The 20,862-nt window shown below is 40.4% G+C and overlaps 1 protein-coding gene across 1 annotated transcript in view; it reads right to left on the bottom strand.

The window, feature by feature from the left end:
• The window catches only part of rnf34b (ring finger protein 34b), a 73,592-nt gene that overhangs the window by 24,259 nt on the left and 28,471 nt on the right, over positions 1-20,862 (bottom strand). The window contains exons 2-3 of the mRNA XM_056467191.1: positions 12,762-12,986; positions 5,947-6,381 (exon numbers count right to left, since the gene is read on the bottom strand). Of these exons, the coding sequence (XP_056323166.1) occupies positions 5,947-6,381; positions 12,762-12,986 (660 nt within the window). The remainder of the gene's footprint in view (positions 1-5,946; positions 6,382-12,761; positions 12,987-20,862) is intronic.

The raw sequence follows: 20,862 nt of genomic DNA, 5'->3' as shown, positions 1-20,862 counted from the left end.
TAAAGACTCTGTCATTGAAAAACAAAAGGCAGACTACCACCATCTGGTTGTAAGAAAAAGAAAAACATGTAAGGACAACCACTAGATTCCAGTATTACTATCTCTACAATGCTGCTTGTGAATTCCTTAATTGTTTACATATTACTAAGAAATTGTGGATTTGAATATACATTTAGACAATCTAAAAGACTTCTTTTTGACAACTTTTAGATTTTTTTTTATTTAAAATGTGATTTGAAGTGTTTATTTTTGTATTATTTTGTATTTTTGCTTATTTCCCATTCATTTTCTATGGTGGTCATTTTTGACCCCGAAGATCTCAAGTGTGACTATTTTTTTACAACCATTTAGCATGCTTGAATCCTGGCCTCAATTTTGTGTGTGTGTGTGTGTGTGTGTGTGTGTGTGTGTTCACATGCATTCCAATGATTCTGTAATTTTTAATCATTAAAAACCAACATTTTTCAGTCTAAAATGAACTACCAGAGGGGTTTAACAGAGCAAGGATATTTTCACAGTGTGATTTTCGCATAATAGCTTCCCTTCAAAGTAAATAAAAGAATATTTGCTCCTTTTTTCCTCAAAATCTTACCATATTACCACATGCATTCAAGGATATTTTATTTCCCATCTATCCATCTCACTTCCTTACTATCATCATCCACTGACTGATTGAGTCCATTACAGCCTCAATCATGGACTGCAGTGATTTGTTCTTGGTGTCCTCATTCACATAAGGATGCAGCAGCAGCACTGTATGGATGGTTTTCTCTCTGTCTTTTATTATTTGCCGCATTCAGAACAATTAGCTAATGGCCCTGCATTTGCTCCTGTCTGCCTGAAGAATGACTGTGTGTTTATATGAGGAAGCACATGGACTGAGATCTCTCACACGGGCCACATGCGGACGCCGTGCAGCTCCGTATTAATAATAAATGGGTCAGTCTGCTAACTCGTCGTCTACTCTAGCCAATACACACTTTAAATAGGACATATCATGAATATCGGACTTATGCCCCGTTTAAAGGTCCTGTGAAATTAAATCGCACCTTAAAGATGACAGAGACCCAGAAGATCATGTCATTCACCAGTTAGAAAACGTTATAGTACTTTTAAGAGTTCACACTTAGCTGATGACTGGTAATATGCTAGTTTATCATGCTGTCCCGGGAGAGAGCCCCGAGCTCATGAGATCCTCGAGCCTGGGGCTCCCTCCCGTTTGCAGGGCGTTTGAGCTTTGGTGGATCTCGAGGAACCCCCAGCTCTCCTGCTGCTTAAGGATTGCTATGAGGGTGAGTTGCTGGTGGAATTTGACTACGTTGCTGATTTAGTCAATTTACTTATGTCTCATGTTTTGGACTGTGGGAGGAAACCGGAGGACCCGGGGAAAACCCACGCGAGCACGGGAAGAACATGAACTCCACACAGAAATGCCGACTGGGTAGCTAGGTAGAGTTCCGAACCAGAGGCAATCTTGCTGTGAGGCTGTGGTGCTAGCCACTGGGCCGCCGTGCTGCCCTATAGAGAAAGAGAGGAGGAGAGGGGGTGGGAGGGGGGATTCTTCAAGACGAAGATGACTGAAGGTAAGATGCTTTGTTATTTATACTGGGTTAGGAATTGTATTTTTCACGAGCGGGTTGCTGCTGCGACGGGGGCGGACGGGAGGATCGCGATGCCAGCTCAGCATCATGATGTCCATCGATAGCATCGTCTATCGACCCAACCCTAGTTTGAACATCATTATATGTGAGATTTATTACCATACTGAAAGCAGTAGCAGATAGTTCACCTCAGATATTGAAAATAAAATAACTAGCAGACGGTTTAAAAACGAAAGTCAAACTAACAACATCAGTCACTCAGCCTATATACGTTTAATAATAGGTTAAATTAGATTATAACCCTTAGCATTTCATTGGCAGTGCAGTGGCTGATATTAAAATGAATGACTGGTATTTAACTGTTTCTGTCGTGTCACGTTTGGTGCAGACCACCTCCGTTTCCTTCATTCTACCTGGCAACCTGTTCATTTGCGGGCAAGGGCAAGTAGCGGGTTAACTTTCTGTTGACTGTATTGCAACTGTATGAAGTGTATTATCTTTATTTAATCGAAGACCTTTACTAGGGTGGCACAGTAGCTCAGTGGTTAGCACTGTGGCCTAACAGCAAGAAGGTTACTGGTTCGAGTCCCAGCTGGGCCAGTTGGCATTTCTGTGTGGAGTTTGCACCTCCGGGTGCTCCGGTTTCCCCCACAGTCCAAACACATGCGCTATAGGGGAATTGAATAAACTAAATTGGCCAAAGTGTAAGAGTGTCTATGAGAATGTGTATGGGTGTTTCCCAGTACTGGGATGCGGCAGGAAGGGCATCCGCTGCGTAAAACATATTCCGAAATAGTTGGCGGTTCATTCCGCTGTGGCGACCCCTGATAAACAAGACAGTAAGCTAAAGGAAAATGAATGAAGACCTTCCCTAATGCAGATCGCGCAACAAGGAACAGACACCTCTATCTCTTCTGTAAGTGCTGATTAAATGCCGCTATAGAATGTAAGTCTCCACCCCTCTTTTGAAAAGCAGCAGCTCATTTGCATTTAAAGAGACAAACACAATTTTTTTACAAGCTATAATGTATGATCTTGTGAGTTAAAACTTCACAGATATTCTGGGAACACCAGATTTTTATTTTATTTTACACCTTATGAAAAAGGGCTTAATACCTCCCCTTTAAAACTGCTTAGTTATCAAACCTAGTCATTCACCTCTTAGGAACTTTCACGTCTGCTCTGTTAATCTGAACGTTGCGTCACGCAGGAATTACCAGACGACCTTCCAGCATTACGTAAGATGCTCAGCAAGCCAGATCTAAAAAAAAAGCTTAACCGTCACAGCAAGCCTCGTGGGCTACAGCTGTTTTCAGCATCCACACGTCACGTTGCATTAAAACACATCAGAATGAATGAATGTTTAGTGACCGAGGGCTCTAAGCAGATTAATAACTGTACAGAGAACCGGAGTCAACAGATCAGGGGGTAAAAATGCGGAAGATTGCGAAGAAATCCTCTCTTGCTGTATTTAGAAAGTGAACGGCATTCTGAAAATAACTCATTTAAGCACATTTAGCACGCTTCAACTGTTCAACATTTATAATGCAGTATGCCTGTTAATGGCAGGGCAGGCATACTAAAACAAGAGATACAATGAACAGTTTTAAAAAATATTACAGGAAAAAATGGGGTGACGCAGTGGCGCAGTAGGTAGTGCTGTCGCCTCACAGCAAGAAGGTCGCTGGTTCGAGCCTCAGCTGGGTCAGTTGGCATTTCTGTGTAGAGTTTGCATGTTCTCTCAGAGTTGGCATGGGTTTCCTCTAGGTGCTCCGGTTTCCCCCACAGTCCAAAGACATGCGGTACAGGTGAATTGGGTAGGCTAAATTGTGCATAGTGTATATGTGTGTATGGATGTTTCCCAGAGATGGGTTGCGGCTGGAAGGGCATTCGCTGCGTAAAACATGTGCTGGATAATTTGGTGGTTCATTCCGCTGTGGCGACCCCAGATTAATAAAGGGACTAAGCCGAAAGAAAATTATTGAATAAATGAAAAGGAAAAATAAGACATAGATAATATAAAACACTATTTAAAAACTCAATTTAAATTGATTAATTTATTGCCTGTACTTGATTTGTCTGATTAATATCATTGTTATTTTAGTGTCGATGAGTAACTGTTGTAGAATTTTATTATATGTCTAATACTATTTATATATACATATATACAACAGTTCTGTCTGGTTCTTGAATCTGATTGGCTGATAGCCGTGCAATATTCTCTAAATAACAGCACTCATACAGCCTCTTCACCCTTGTGTATTACTTCGCCCACATACAGTAACAAGCAGAGGACACTACGGTTTGACAAATATTGCAGCTGTTGGACAATATGATGTACTTTTGGGGCTTTTTTAGTCAAGAATGTAGTTGTTTAGATTGCAACTATGCAGTTTTTTTATAAGGATAGTGCCTATTTTAAATATTTATAATTGCTGAGAGACAACGCATTGGCGGCCTTTAGCCTGTCATTGAGCAGAGCAAAGATGGTTGATGTTGTTCATCAACAAGATGGCGACAGAGACCGCATAACAAGCCCTTAGAGGAGGAAAACTCAGGGTAATTTTAAACTACAGCTGGACAAATCATTATAAAACTGGTAAGTGACTTTCTAAGTCGAATAATTATTATTTACCGTGATCCCCCGATTGCAACAGAGAAATACTGGGACATCTCTGTAGACTGATGGCATTTCATGCTGTTCAGCCTTATAATCTTAAAACATCAGCAAAATCAGCTGTTTTGTCATCACTTTAGACATTACGCAACAGAATCATTTAATACTAGCTAATAATATTACGCTGGTGAATTAGTAACGGTTGCTGCTGTTATGACATCAGCTTCAGATGTGAATGAATGGCGGAAGAAAGTAGTTCCTCTTACAAAGTTTTTTGAGACTCTCCGTGTTTAATTTTCTTTTTTATACACATGATTATGCCGTCAAACTGTTGTATAAACGCAATATCACACTAGTAGCAGTGTCATATGGCTGTATATCGTCACTGGTGGTACACTAAGGCACTCTACCATGCACACCTTCCACCAGTGCCGATATACAGCCATATAGGACTGGTACTCGTGTGATATATATACATTATATATATATATATATATATATATATATATATATATATATATATATATATATATATATATCACACGAGTAGCAGTATATATACATATACACACACATATATATACTACCTGACAAAAGTCTTGTCGCCTATCCAAGTTTTAGGAACAGCAAATAATAACTTGACTTCTAGTTGATCATTTGGTATCAGAAGTGGCTTATATGAAAGGCAAAGGCCTCTAGATTACGCTTATTTGACCACAATAAAATATGATCATGCCTTGATTTTGAATGATTTCATTAGGACAGTAAGGTCTGACTTTGCTTAGACAAAAGTCTTGTCACTGAACAGAAATAATGTCCAGTATAGAATATAAAGTCATGCTGCAGTAGAAACAGAATGAATATTGTGTCTGACTCCATCATGAGCTTGGAGGACTGCATCCATACATCTCTGCAATGACTCAAATCACTGATTAATAAAGTCATCTGGAATGGCAAAGAAAGCGTTCTTGCAGGACTCCCAGAGTTCATCAAGATTCTTTGGATTCATCTTCAATGCCTCCTCTATCTTACACCAGAAATGCTCAATAATGTTCATTTCTGGTGACTGGGCTGGCCAATCCTGGAGCACCTTGACCTTCTTTGCTTTCAGGAGCTTTGATGTGGAAGCTGAAGTATGAGAAGGAGCGCTATCCTGCTGAAGAATTTGCCCTCTCCTGTGGTTTGTAATGTAATGGGCAGCACAAATGTCTTGATACCTCAGGCTGTTGATGTTGCCGTCCACTCTGGAGATCTCTCGCACACCCCAATACTGAATGTAACCCCAAACCATGATTTTTCCTTCACCAAACTTGCCCGATTTCTGTGAGATTCTTGGGTCCATGCTGGTTCCAGTAGGTCTTCTGCAGTATTTGTGATGATTGGGAAGCAGTTCAACAGATGATTCACCGGAAAAATCCACCTTCTGACACTTTTCCAAATGATCAACTATATTTATATTGTATATTTTAATATTTTTAAATAAGTATTTTTAAATAAGTCTTGATAAATAGCAACATGCATTTAAATAATAAATAAATAAAATAAAATAAAATTTTGGTAATGCAATGCATAGAAAAAGATCATCAAAGTGTCATTTAAAATCTAAATATAAAAATAAAATATAAAAAGAAAATAAAAAATCTTGTGCTCATGTCATACAAAGAAAAACATCATCAAAATGCCATTTCCTTATGAGACCCAAAGCAGTATAAAACAACCCTGCTTCACCTGATTGTTTGTCCCTGAGCTATCGCTGCGGCTGAGAGCTTCTCCCTGAGACGCGGCCGCAGACAGCGCCGACTGCTGGGAGGACGAGCGCGCTGCAGAGGCCGGCGGCGTGGAGAGTGATCGCGGGAGTGAGGGCAGACTGTCCGTATCCGCTTCCTCTTCCTCCTCCTCCTCTTCCTCGTCCTCCCCCAGCTCCAGCTCAGCACCCAGATGGCAGAGCACAAGGTCTACCAGGTCCTCCTTCTCCCTGCAGGTGTCGGTGTTGATGTTGCGCAGCGTCAGGTACTGCCGCAGGTCTCTGACGCGCAGCCGCATGAGCCGCGGCCGCTGGAAGGCCGTTCCCCACAGCAGGTGGCAGGTGGAGCAGCGCCGCAGATTCTCCTGCAGCACCGAACACAGCGAGCAGAAGCTCTTCTTGCAGTCGGAGCAAACATGCTGTTAAAGAAAGAGAGAGAGAGAGATGAACTAAGAAGTCTACATTGCTTTGATATTTGACATGTGAGAGGTCAAAAATAAACATCCTAGAAGTTTTAGAAATGTTTACACGTCAACACTGTAGCCAAACATGGAAAAGCTTTTCTTTGCATAGTAAAATAAAGTTTCACATGACAAAGTTTTCAAAATTATCCACGTTTACACATCTATGAACGCAATTATAACACTGTGTTATGTATTACAGGCTAGTAAATAATGATTTTATTTGTGGCTCCACCTTCGTAGAAGATCAACGCCTGCTTAACATAATTTCCTCCGGGTGCTCCGGTTTCCCCCACAGTCCAAACACATGCGCTATAGGGGAATTGAATAAAGTAAATTGTCATTGGAATAAACATGTTGATGGCAACAATAGTGACCGATTAGACAATGCAGTGCATTTAGCTATACATCTACATAGAGGTTTCACAAATATGATGCTAAATTACAGTTGCCAACACTTTGCTACGTCCGACAGATCGCACTATTATGTTTTTCTCTTCTTTTTCATTCTTTTATAACACATTTTATCTGCTTTTATGCTTATTTTTTTACCATTATTATTATTTGTTTCTATTTTTCTTATACTTGTTTCTTTTATTCCTGTTTATGTAAAGCACTTTGAATTGCCACTGTGTATGAAATGTGCAATATAAATAAACTTGCCTTGCCAAAGTTAATACTGCAGTACATTGAAAGTTTGTGTGTTACATATAATATACAATATTTTTATTAATATTGGTTACATCAAAAGTTCTGATTGTGATGCTTTCTCAAAAATATTGCTGGGGTGCAAGACAGAACATTTTATTCTGCCAAAATCTATAAGTAAAGTGAGTGAGACAGAGAAACAACGAAGGACTCGGGTATAACTTAATCTCTTGATAGAAATTCAAACTTGAACCCTGTTTTCACATAACAGGCAAAAGACAGACAACGCATTAAAGATGTCCGTATTGTAGTTGAGTTCAGAAAATTGAATGTGTTCAGTGCTTCCCACAGGGTTGAAATATACTTGCAGTCGCTGGAAACACCTTTTCTCCGCAGCACATAAAATAATGTGACTTTTAAGTATAATTTTATTTATATATAATATATTCACACATCAAACCCTGCTTCTCTAACTAAAAACTAAGACAATGTAAAGAAAGACATAACTACAAACTCATGTGGAAAGCTGACACTGTTTATCTGTCATGGCCCTTCCTTGTCTGTCTTTTCTGTGTTGTCGTCTTTCTATGAGTCTATGTTTGTGTTGTGTCTGAACACATGGCTCAGCCTGTGTTTGTGTTCACCATGTGCTCCTCTGCTCCTCCCTCCTTGTTTCCAGCTGCCACGCCCCCTTGTTTAGCCCTCTTCTAATCCTCGTTAGTCTCAGTGTTTACACCTCCTCATGTTCTTTCCTCCCTTTATAATGTGCTCTCTTCCCTCATGTCTTCGTCGGTTCATTGTTGCATGTTACCTGGTATATCTTGTGTTACCTGTTATATCTTGTGTTACCTGTTACTGCTTGACCTTGCTCGTTTTTCCTGTGCTGTTGTTGGTGCGTTTGAGTTGTTTTTGTCAAATGTTTGTTTGTGTTTTTCAGCAGACCTTCAGAGTCAGCCCCATCGGGGAGGAGGGGGGGGAGCAGGTTATCTTCAGAGAGTAAGTTGCTATGTTCCAGAGTTTGTCTGTTTCAGAGAGTTTACTAAGCATTGCGAGCTCTTTTGATGAGAACATTTATAGACGTAGGAGCACAGATATACAAGTTTTTCCGTTGTGAGAGGGTTATAAGTGCATAGTTCTTTTCATAACCAAATGTCCCTACTGAAAAATCCAGCTTAAACCAGCCTAGGCTGGTTGGCTGGTTTTAGCTGGTTGACCAGCCTGGTTTTAGAGGGGTTTTGGCCATTTCCAGGCTGGTTTCCAGCCATTTCCAGCCTGGTCTTAGCTGGTCAGGCTGGAAAATGACCAGCTAAAACCAGCTTGACCACCTAGCCAGGCTGGGAGCCCAGACAAAACCAGCTATGTCCATCTTAAACCAGGCTGGTCAAGCTGGTTTTAGCTGGATTTAGCTGGTCATTTTCCAGCCTGACCAGCTAAGACCAGGCAGGAAAAGGCTGGTAACCAGCCTGGAAATGGCCAAAACCCCTCTAAAACCAGGCTGGTCAACCAGCTAAAACCAGCCAACCAGCCTAGGCTGGTTTAAGCTGGATTTTTCAGCAGGGGTACGTTGTCGTTTTTCAAAAGAATCCTTAATGTATTTAACAAACCTTTTGAAATCAAACCTGACAACCCGCGGGTCTGTGCTTCCCATAGAAAACATTCAGTGCAACTCTTTGTATTCGCGTCAGGGCATTTTAGGCAACTGTACAATGTGGCAATAGCGTGTAGGACCATCTGTACAGTATGCCTGCACTGAACTGTTTTATACACTTTTGTACAGTTCCTTGTCATAAACCACTGCGTACCATTACACAGATGATTCAGAGCACGGCAATAGCGTAGTGGACAGTGCGTCATTAAAGAACAACGGAGCGCACAGCACAGCGAGTTCGACTCTCACACAGAGATCTCGTGTTTTTTCTCTTTCGCCACCCCTCACATTTTACTGTAGCTTATATATAATATTACAAAAAGTGGCAGCTTTTACTTTTTTTGTAGGAAAAGATATCCATATTTTAAGATTTAGGACAGAGTTCTTCTAGCTCCAGAAGGATTTCAATTTCTATAAGCCTTAAATACTAGTCAATACACATTTGTATTGTGGCCCTAAGAAACTAATGGCAGGAAAGTTAAATGCATGAATGGTTACATAACATACTCAAAAGGATGTTAAAGAGAAGTTCAATTAGTCATTACATTAAAAGGGAGGGTGGCATGTGTAATTTAATGAACGAACGAATTCTTGTATTATTATTTATTATTTTTTTTCTTATCTTATATTTCTTTCTTTCGTTGATGCAGATGTGTAATCTGTGATTAAAACCCCCAGCTTCGCCTCTGTAAAGTGCGTCACCCTTTTTTCTCACCGTGACTTTCTATGATGACTCGTGAATTCGGCGATCTACTGAAAATGCCTTCAGGTGTGCGCCGTGTGTGCGCATTAACCCGCGGTTATCTTCAGGAGGTTGATTTAACTAACTTTTATCAGCTGTTTTGGAACAGACATACTCAGACATACATAAGGTTTTGGGTTAATCAACCGAGAGTTCAGGGTTTAGCAGACGGTAAGTTAACCCAGCTTTTTGGAATTCTCCCCTGGTTTATCCTTCAAGTTTGTTTAAGTTATTTTTATTTTATTTGTTCGTTTAGTAGATTTCAGTGTTTTTAGTTCCTATTTATTGGATTTATTTCTCATTTTATTTCAGTAGTTAAATCCTATTTTATTTCTCTCTGCTTTCATTTTTTTTTAACTGCTTTTAATTTTCCCTTTGTTTAGTTTCCCTTTGTCTCGTGTGTGTGTGTGTGTGTGTGTGTGTGTGTTGTAAGACTTGTTTTGATCCAGCCCTGGCTGCTAGTGTTCTGTCAGGCTACCACTGGTGAGACCTCTACTCTCCAGGAGTACCTAAGCCTTCACCACCTCCTGCCTGGCCTGAGCCTCCTGGCTCAGTTTCCTGTTCTCCGAGCATTCTGTGGCCACCGATTACTCCGTCCAGGACTCTCCAGCACATCTCTGTCTGCTCCATCCAAGATTCCCCAGCACTACCCTATTCATCACCATTGGACTGTTTCACCTTAACCCTACCTCATATCACATTATTGTCAAACACCCTCTGCACTCATTCTGAATTTGGGTCCTCCTTCCTCTAACCGTGACATTATCACAGCACTTTATCATTCAGGGCTTTTAAAAAAGAGCTGAATATGGGAAACCCTTTATGAATTAAAGTTTCCTTTTGCACTAAAGTAATTCCATCTTTAAAGTTAAAAAAAACTTTAAAAAAAACAACAACTTTAAAGTAAAAATAAATAAGGAATCCATTATTTCCCTCTTATTATCCATGTGCACCACTGACAGGTCAAATCTGCTCGCTTCCTTTCTCTATTCTGGCATATGTTTTACACAGTAGATGCCCTTCCAGTACCGGGAAACACCCATATAAGTGTTTCTGAGTGTGTTTATTATGTAAACACCGTATCTAGGTGTGCCTCACACAGGCGAGTGGGCTTGACAAACCACCTGTAGGAACACTTTTCTCTCCATATGCACCACACACTTAAACTCCACCTTACAATGACTCAGTAAGAAAAAAAAAGGACAACATCTCTACATCCCTTCACTTTTCAAGACTTCATTTCTCCCTCAGTTCTGAGCAGCAGTTGTGCAGTGTGTGTTTGCCGGTTCGGTGGTTGTTATCAAATGCCACCATGCTGACGAATGAGCAGTTCAGTCAAAGCATCGCACTCCGGGTGAATGTCAGGTCCATCTATCAAGTCTGTGCACATGAGCGTCTGCAGACAGCTGTGGAAGAGCTGATAGGATTTCAAAACACCGATGCTTTGTGGGAAAGTTAACGCTCAGATCTTTTATCACACACAAACTTTGCCTGAAAATGAGGCATGTCAGAGTTATGAAGCAAAATCAGTGTTTACTTCACCTCAGTATTGCTCCTGACCAATGAATGTTCTATATGCTAAACTAAACTATGAATAATGTACATTTATACACACTAGCAAGAGGAAAAACTGTTTTCCCAATGCTGTAGTGAACGAGTGTGCAGGGCAAGCCCTGAAGTGGAGCTCCACGTGATGGGGGTTCCCCTGAAAATTCGGGGTTGTTCATTTCAGTAATTTTCTAAAAAGAACGACTGACGTTGCTTAATTGACCATTAAACGAATAAATAGACTGTTCAAGACCAACGGCAATACTAAAATCAATTAAATCTCATTCATGAAATACACTCACTGGCCACTATATTAGGTACACCCTTCTAGTAACAAGGTACTGGATATACCTTAGAGATATTGCTCCATATGCACATGATAGCATCACGCAGTTGCTGCAGATTTGTTGGCTGCACATCCATGATACGAATCTCCCGTTCCACCACATTCCAAAGGTGCTCTATTGGATTGAGCTCTGGTGACTGTTGAGGCCATTTGAGTGCAGTGAACTCATTGTCATATTCAATAAACCAGTCTGAGATGATTCACGCTTTATGACATGGTGTGTTATCCTGCTGGAAGTAGCCATCAGAAGATGGGGACACTGTGGTCATAAAGGGATGGACATGGTCAGCAGCAATACTTAGGTAGGCTGTGGCGTTGACACAATGCTCAGTTGGTACTAATGGGCCCAAAGTGTGCCAAGAAAATATCCCCCACACCATTACACCACCAGCAGCCTGAACCGCTGATACAAGGAACGATGAATTCATGCTTTTATGACCCTACCATCCGAATGTGGCAGCAGAAATGGAGACTCATCAGACCAGGCAACGTTTCTCCAATCTTCTATTGCCCAGTTTTGGTGAGCCTGTGTGAATTGTAGCCTCAGTTTCCTGTTCTTAGCTGACAGGAGTGGCACCCGGTGTGGTCTTCTGCTGCTGTAGCCCATCTGCCTCAAGGTTGGACGTGTTGTGCGTTCAGAGATGCTCTTCTGCAGACCTCGGTTGTAACGAGTGGTTATTTGAGTTACTGTTGTCTGTCTATCAGCTGGAACCACACTGGCCATTCTCCTCTGACCTCTGGCATCAACAAGGCATTTGCGCCCACAGAACTGCCGCTCACTGGATATTATCTCTTTTTCAGACCATTCTCTGTAAACCCTAGTGATGATTGTGCGTGAAAATCCCAGTAGATCAGCAGTTTCTGAAATACTCAGACCAGCCTATCTGGCACCAACAACCATGCCACGTTTAAAGTCACTTAAATCACCTTTCTCCCACATTCTGATGCTCGGTTTAAACTGCAGGAGATCGTCTTGACCATGCCTAAATGCATTGAGATGCTGCCATGTGATTGGCTGATTAGAAATTTGTGTTAAGGAGCAGTTGGACAGGTGTACCTAATAAAGTGGCCGGTGAGTGTACGTTTAACTTAATAAACAAAAACAATTTAAACAATTTGTTAAATGTAAGCTTTTTAACTTAAGAATTTATCATGTTATCAGTTCTGTTTATGACAGCAGTTCCTGAAATAACACCATAAACACACTCCATTTCAAATTTAATTCAAGCACTATCAAGGACCGATGTTTGTTTTTAAGTACTTTCCAGACCTTTCAAAGCACTACATTTAATTTTGTCGATTTTTTTCCCTCGCTGTATCAAAAATGCTATTGAATATCAATATTCTTCAAGGTATCGTATCGAAGTTACAAATTCCAGTATGGTGACAACAACACTCTATCCTACCTTCCGTCTGAACACAGAAAAGGCCAGTCCGCAGGCTTTGCACGCCAGGCCTGCGCTTCCTGAGGTGGTGCTGCTGGGCGGGTATGTGGAGTATCCAGCGCTGGGGGCGAATCGGAAAGGTCCTGCTCCGGCTCCGAAGCCCGGCTGCTGGGTGCGGACGGCCCCGGTGCCCATCACCTCGTTCAGCAGCCCGCAACATGACGCCCACATGGAGGAGGCCCCCGCCTGCAGGATGACAACATGGTCAGATGTGGTACATGCTATTATTGACCTTATAATGCCATGCGGAAGTGCGCTGATTTTTGGCGATCGTTTTGGAACTTCCGATGCGGGAGAAATGACTAGAAACAATAAATGGCAAAAAACAGTCTGCTTTGCTCATGACTATATACATAAAAAGTAGAATAAATATTAGTTTGGAACATAATGAGCGTTTTTTAACGTCTAAAAAACAATAGAAGTGAATGAGACCAGGGGCCGGTTGCACCAGCAGTGTGTAAGTTAAAATGTAGCCTAGTTGTGACTTCAAGGGACAATAAGTTACAACTTTACAATAGTTACAACTACTAAATATTGTTGTGTTGCATCACTGAACTTAGTTTAAACGTAACGCTACATTCCAACCAAGCGGCAACCTCCCGCTCTCCCTCGGGAAGCCAATACGGAAGTAACTGAAACTGCAATTCATCAAAATTCCACTAGTCCTGGCTCCATAATAGAGCACATTTCAATTGAGCCCACTGTTAGAATGGCCAACTTTACAGCAGAAAAAAAGGGTGTTTACAGCCTGGTACAAAGAACGATTTTGGTTCATATAGCTATTATTACCCTCCATGACAACTGTGAGGGGGGTGAATTTTTTTATAACTCATCCATTTCCTTTATATTAGGTTATATTAAGTTTGCATAATTAAGGGCGTGGCCACTTGAGTGATAGCTAGGTCTCGCTGGTCGCCGTCACTTCACCTCAGCTGACTCCGGCAGATTAGCCACTGATCTCGGCATAATTATCGTATTTTTCTTTTGTTTTATGTGGCTTTACACAGTCAGCTGCCTTTTGGACTTATTTCTTACAATTATCAGATGATATGGGATGCTGTGTGCATTTAATTGTGCTCACAAACCATTCATGTGGCCTCGTTTCCCATGTGAGTAAAGTTATATACTTGTATACCATCTCTATAAATGTGTGTGTTTTATTTAAGATCATTTATCATTAATATTTTTCTGTAGAAAAACGTCATAAGAGCAATGTTTAGTGGCTCAATGTATTACTACAGTGTTTTTAAAAGACTAAACACTTTATTGATATAGTGTACAGTCAAGCACATGTGGTCAGAACACAAACGAGTCGCAGGTAATAAAGTATCAAGCGTTTCTCCCAAAGTAAAGTCTGTCTGCCAGGTCTAAGCAAAGTGCCAGCAGGTGTCTGTAGCTCCGCCCACTCTCCGCCTCTTTGCCCTTGTTTGGTATCCCGCCGTGGGTGCGATGACGCGAGAACAAAATGGCGACGGTTGGACGCGCCTACTTGTAGCTTCTTTTGCAGTGTTCAGAAACCTATGGGTGACGTCACGGATACTACGTCCATATATTTTACAGTCTATGATTCCAACTAAGTATTTACGGCAGCCCCCCCCCCATGTATAACTGTGGAAAAGAGATGACCGCGAGATTAGTTTACATTGAGGAGCTTGCGATGATCATGAAGCTTGATCTCCCTCTACTCGGCCTTATTTTCCTCCCAAATCTTGAAGAGATTAATTTCCTTTCAAGGGGTGTTTTGAGTTAATTGTATACATCAATTCTTTTTTTAAAATCAACTTGTAATGAATGTCATTTTACTTTTAATTTAAAAACAATTCTATGCAGTAAAGGACATGCAAACACAGCTAAATATTTTTACTAACATGTGAATGGAAAATAGTCTTTATATATTAGCTAAATATTGCTAATATATGAATGTAAAATAGATTTTTATTCAACTGAAAAACAAAAAATAATTCACAAAGTGCAAAACAATTTAGGCGTTTTAAAAATTGTAATGAAGGTCATTTTATTTGTAATAATTCGATTTGTTTTTACAACGATTATGACTTTCAGCATATCTAAAGTGCTATTCCATTGCATGGTTAATGTGTGTTGCTGCAGGTTTAGCCTCTGTTGGACACGACATTAGCTGAACTCCGTCCCACATCACACCCGCCCGCCCCACCGAGTGACATGCAACTCCAAGGCCACCCTGGGTTGCCAGGTTTATGCGAAGCACTTGTTTTGCGGTTCAAATGTTCAATTGCAATCCTATCTCCAGTCTTCGTTGCTAATTTCATCCACTCGCTCCATCATAACATCATAACTCACGAGAAAACTTATCACCTCACGAGAAATCTTGTCATGATTTAATCTCACGATATCTTGCCATACGAGATCATGTCACACCCCTAATATGACTATATATACTGCATACTATATCAAATGTTGACAATCCGCTTGTTAAGTGTCGACGTGTTGGTGACGTATGAAATATTGTTTCTGGGTCCAAGCCGCCACTCATTTGAACTGAGAAAATATTTGTTTATGATCCCTTTTTATTCATATCACACTTTAAAGTGAATTATATATAAAATAATGGTGTACACGACAATCTCTGGGCTTGCTGCATCTTAAATACCCAAATTTTAACAATTTATAAAAAAAATGAATCACCTTCTGGCCATCGGATATTAGGCATGGACATATATATTGCGATCATGATTTTTGAAAGTATTACATCGCTTTGTAAACGTTTATTATTACCATTTGATTAGTCTCCCCATACAGTTTAATAGAGCGCTTGGACCTGAAAGCCGCTTCGTGGGACGTCACACTTAACAAGCGGATTATAATTTAACTTTTATTTGAAGGAAGTTTGTTGTGCTCACCAAGTGTGTTTGTAATGCAGTAATATTGTAAAATAGTTTTCTATCGTAATATATATTTACAATGTCATTTATTCATGTGAGAACAAATTCATGTTATTCGTGTTCATTTTTTTGGCTTTCTTAGTTCCAGGTTTCAGTGTTGCACGATCTATCAGAAATCATTCTAATGTATTGATTTGTTGCTCGATTATTCCTTTATTCACTCATTTTCCTTTGGTTTAGTCTCAATTTTAGCAGTCGCCACAGCGGAATGAACCGCCTAACTATTCCAGCATATGTTTTATGGAGCGAATGCCCTTCTAGCTGCAACCCATAACTGGGAAACACCCATACACACTCATACACACATACACTACGGCCAATTTAGCTTCCCCAATTCCCCTATAGCGCATGTGTTTGGGAGGAAACCCACACCAACACGGGGAGAACATGCAAACTCCACACAGAAATGCCAACTGATCCAGCCGGGACTCAAACCAGCGACCTTCTTGCTGTGAGGCTACAGTGCTAAACACTGAGCCCCTGAACCAGTTGTTTTAATTTCCCAGAGATGGCTTGCAGCTGGAAGAGCATCTGCTGTGTAAAAACGTGCTGGATGAGTTGGCGGTTCATTCCGCTGGGGCAACCCCGGATTAATAAAGGGACTAAGCCGAAAAGAAAATGATTGAATGAATGAAGTTATTTTAAATTGTAATAATATTTCACAATATTTAATTTATTTGTATATTTTTACCAAATAAATACAGCATTACGGATCATAACTGTCTTATTTCAACAACATGACTGATCGTCACATTATGAAGCCTCATAAACACTCAGCATTCAGCACTCATAATCTAGTGATCATCTGAAATAAAGCAACACTTTGCAGTCTTTAAGTGAATCCTCAAGACACCCGATACAGTGTAAATTGCTATAAGAGCAAGACAATGTTCCAGCATATCTGAAGCAGTGAAACAGCGTCGATACAGCAACACGACCATGAGACACAAACAGCCAGGATTAATGGACGCCTCTCAGGTTTCATCCAAATGCATGTGCAAACCAAACAGAGCTTTCATAATCATCGTAAAAGCAGACATTACCGGGAGTATTCTTACTCTCCGAAGGTCTAATAGTCTGGGGTTTCTGAGAGCTTCCATTTACTTAAGGTGTAAATTTAGAAGATGCTGGTTAAGTCATTAGGCTTTCACTCTTCATAATACTGCTGACATACGCTCTAGTTTACATCTCAGCCGTTCACTCACAGAGAGCAAAATTACGATCTGATTGAATAAAAAGGATCGTATTTTACTTAGTTATTATTGTTATTGTGCTTGTTGTCTATCTGAAATGGATTGTACAGCAATAATAATGTATTTCAATGAATTACATATATAGAGGAGTTGGACAATGAAACTGAAACGCTTGGTTTCAGAGCATAATAATTCATTAGTATGGTGTAGGGCCTCCTTTTCTAAAGCGTATTTTACAAGCAAGGATTCTGACACAGCAACGTGAAGCAGATGCTTTACAACAGTTGCGTGTAGGGGGGGAAACATATGGAGAGAGATTAGACTCAATAATAATTCACGCAAAAGACACGATGTACACATGCGTAGCCAAATTCACATACGTAAAATATTTATTTATACTTACAAAAACAATTCACATGCACAAAATAAAAATACATTTTCATAAAATACGTTTCACAAATGCAAAACACCATTTGCAAATATATAAGAGTGTACAAAAAGTTTTGAATGTTTAAAATTCATGAGTTCATCCTGAATGAGAATGTGCAAATCCTCTCTCACGTACGACTCACCCTGAATACGAGTGTGTGCATTTTGAGACTTTCCTGCCAGAAACAGGCAACTCGTACCTCTCAGCCAATCAGATGAGAGCTGTACTCGATGTCAACCACTCTGCGCTCCTTTTGCGCAGTCTGTTCCTCTAACCAACATGGCGGATACTCCTGTAAGTCAATACTGTTTCCTACTAATTTGTGTATAAACTAGTTTGTGTAAATCAAGTAACCACTTAACCGCGCATCCCGCTCTTCACCTGCCATGCTAAATAGAGGAGTATTCTTCTTAGAGGATCATCTCCGTTAATTAAGTCAGACTGCACAAATGGTGCGCACAGTGAAGCGCTTCGGTCATTCCCGCGTTCTCAGGGAGTTGTGATTGGTTGAACAGTAAGCTCGCATCTTATTGGCTACAGGGCACGAGTGACTCACGTGGGAGGTGTGTGCTGACAGGAAAGTCTCAAAAATGCACACTGTACGTGAGAGAGGATTTGCACATTCTCATTCAGGATGAACTCGTGAATTTTAAACATTCAAAACTTTTTGTACACTCTTATATATTTGCAAATGGTGTTTTGCATTTGTGAAACGTATTTTATGAAAATGTATTTTTATTTTGTGCATGTGAATTGTTTTTGTAAGATTAAGACAATACTCTGATTAAGAGTCTAGACTACCATGTAAACAGTGATTTTTAATTACCTTAAAAGATTACAGACACCTGCGTCGTGAAATGCAGAGGTTTTTTACTTTCCATTCAACGTGCGGTATCAAATTCCATTTAAAGAGCACTCTTCCACCAGTCCTTACTTAATGCTCGCATCAAATACCTCAGTTTGTCATGGGAGCATGAATGAAATGTTCCTGAATGAAAGTGAAACTGCAGTTAAAGTCGAAAAATTAAAAATGAAACACCTGAAATTACATGAAACTCTGGAGGAAACATGGATAGCATGGTGACGCAATGACGTTAATCGATCTATGGACTATAACATGTTAGACGGGATCAAGAAAGGAACATTCAAAAAGCAACTCATGTGAACACCTTAATCATTCATTTTCTTTTCGGCTTAGTCCCTTTATTAATCCGGGGTCGCCACAGCAGAATGAACCGCCAACTTATCCAGCATTTGTTTTACGCAGCGGATGCCCTTCCAGCCACAACCCATCTCTGGGAAACATCCACACACATACACTACAGACAGTTTAGCTTACCCAATCCACCTGTACCGCATGTCTTTGGACTGTGGGGGAAACCGGAGCACCCGGAGGAAACCCACGCGAACACAGGAAGAACATGCAAACTCCTCACAGAAACGCCAACTGACCCAGCCGAGGCTTGAACCAGCGACCTTCTTGCTGTGAGGCAACAGCACTACCTACTGCGCCACTGCGTTGCCCTTGTCTTATTCAGATTAAAGCAAATCATTGGATTACTGATAACCATGTAAACATAGTCACAAGCCCCAACCCTAGAAAAAAGCAGTTCAGTATTTTGCTGACAGCCTTTCCACAGGTTAGCAGTAAGCTAATGTAATTTCATAATGCAAATCTTAAATTCATGCTAACCAACAAATGATCAAAGGAAATATATTACTGTAATTCAAATATATAAAATATGAATTGATGTTAACTTTAAACTTTAATTATATTGTTCTATTAATATAATTTTTTAAAAGATTTCGTCGAAACAAATATTTTTCTGGACTCATCCACCATAATTTTGTGGCACAGAAGTATTGGTTCAGACCATAGACTGTAAAATATATGGACGTAGCATCCGTGACGTCACCCATAGGTTTCTGAACACTGCAAAAGAAGCTACAAGTAGGCGCGGCCAACCGTCGCCATTTTGTTTGCGCGTCATCGCACCCACGGCGGGATACCAAACAAGGGCAAAGAGGCGGAGAGTGAGCAGAGCTACAGACACCTGCTGGCACTTTGCTTAGACCTGACAGACAGACTTTACTTTGGGAGAAACGCTTAATACTTTATTACCTGCGACTCGTTTGTGTTCTGACCACATGTGCTTGGCTGTACACTATATCAATAAAGTGTTTAGACTTTTAAAAATACTGTAGTAAAACATTGAGCCACTAAACATTGCTCTTATGATGTTTTTCAACAGGAGGAAAACGCGAAATTCTTCCAAACACTTCAGATATAGTCTGTGTTAGTAAACGCAAGACTATTGATGAACTCCAGCATAACACTGTATGACAACGCTTCACATGACTGTTTTATAGTCTACAGCTAATCAATCTGTCACATTCTGGAGTGCTTTACGGGTCTAAAGAAAAATATTAATGATAAATGATCTTAAATAAAACAAATACATTTATAGAGATGGTATACAAATATATAACTTTACTCACCAGGGAAACGAGGCCAATTAAGTGGTTTGCGAGCACAATTAAGTGCACACAGCATCCCATATCATCTGATAATTGTAAGAAATAAGTCCAAAAGGCAGCTGACTGTGTAAAGCCACATAAAACAGAACAAAAATACGATGAATATGCCGAGATCAGTGGCTAATCTGCCGGAGTCAGCTGAGGTGAAGTGACGGCGACCAGCGAGACCTAGCTGTCACTCAAGTGGCCACGCCCTTAATTATGCAAACTTAACATAACCTAATATAAAGGAAATGGATGAGTTATAAAAAAATTCACCCCCCTCACAGTTGTCATGGAGGGTAATCATAGCTATATGAACCAAAATCGTTCTTTGTACCAGGCTGTAAACACCCTTTTTTCAGCTGTAAAGTTGGCCATTCTAACAGTGGGCTCAATTGCAATTTGCTCTATTATGGAGCCAGAACTAGCGGAATTTTGATGAATTGCAGTTTCAGTTACTTCCGTATTGCCCTCATGAGGGAGAGCGGGAGGTTGCCGCTTGGTTCAGACACCATTTTGGCACCGGTAGCGTTTTAAAAGTATCGGTAGTACCAGTATCGAAATACCCCAAACGATACCCAACCATACTCTTGATACACATAACACTGTCTTGGTCACAGATGCACCAGCAAGACACACACCAATTTGTCCTCTTTTCACTCATAATGCTGTGCGCATAGCAATATTTTAAGCAAAACTGTGCTCTTATTCTGCTAATTAAACCTTCATACTCTGCTCTATCTGGTTGACAAGATTGACCACCAGCTTCTCAAATTTAGCCAATAAACCTCCAACACTAATGTTCTGTTTTTAAATACGTACAATTTCTTCATGGAAATAAATAGGTTCTCTTTTAGGTTTTCAACAACAACAACAACTGCCTGCTTGTCCTGGGAAGCTTATTTAACGTAAATCCTTGCACAGGCAACAACATTCATTGTTTCTTTTATCATTCATTCATTTTCTTTTCAGCTTAGTCCCTTTATTAATCTGGGGTC

The sequence above is a fragment of the Danio aesculapii genome, chromosome 10 (assembly GCF_903798145.1).
Source record: "Danio aesculapii chromosome 10, fDanAes4.1, whole genome shotgun sequence".
Lineage (NCBI taxonomy): Eukaryota > Metazoa > Chordata > Actinopteri > Cypriniformes > Danionidae > Danio > Danio aesculapii.
Note: the sequence above shows the minus strand (reverse complement) of the source record. Positions and strands in the feature narration are given on the sequence as shown.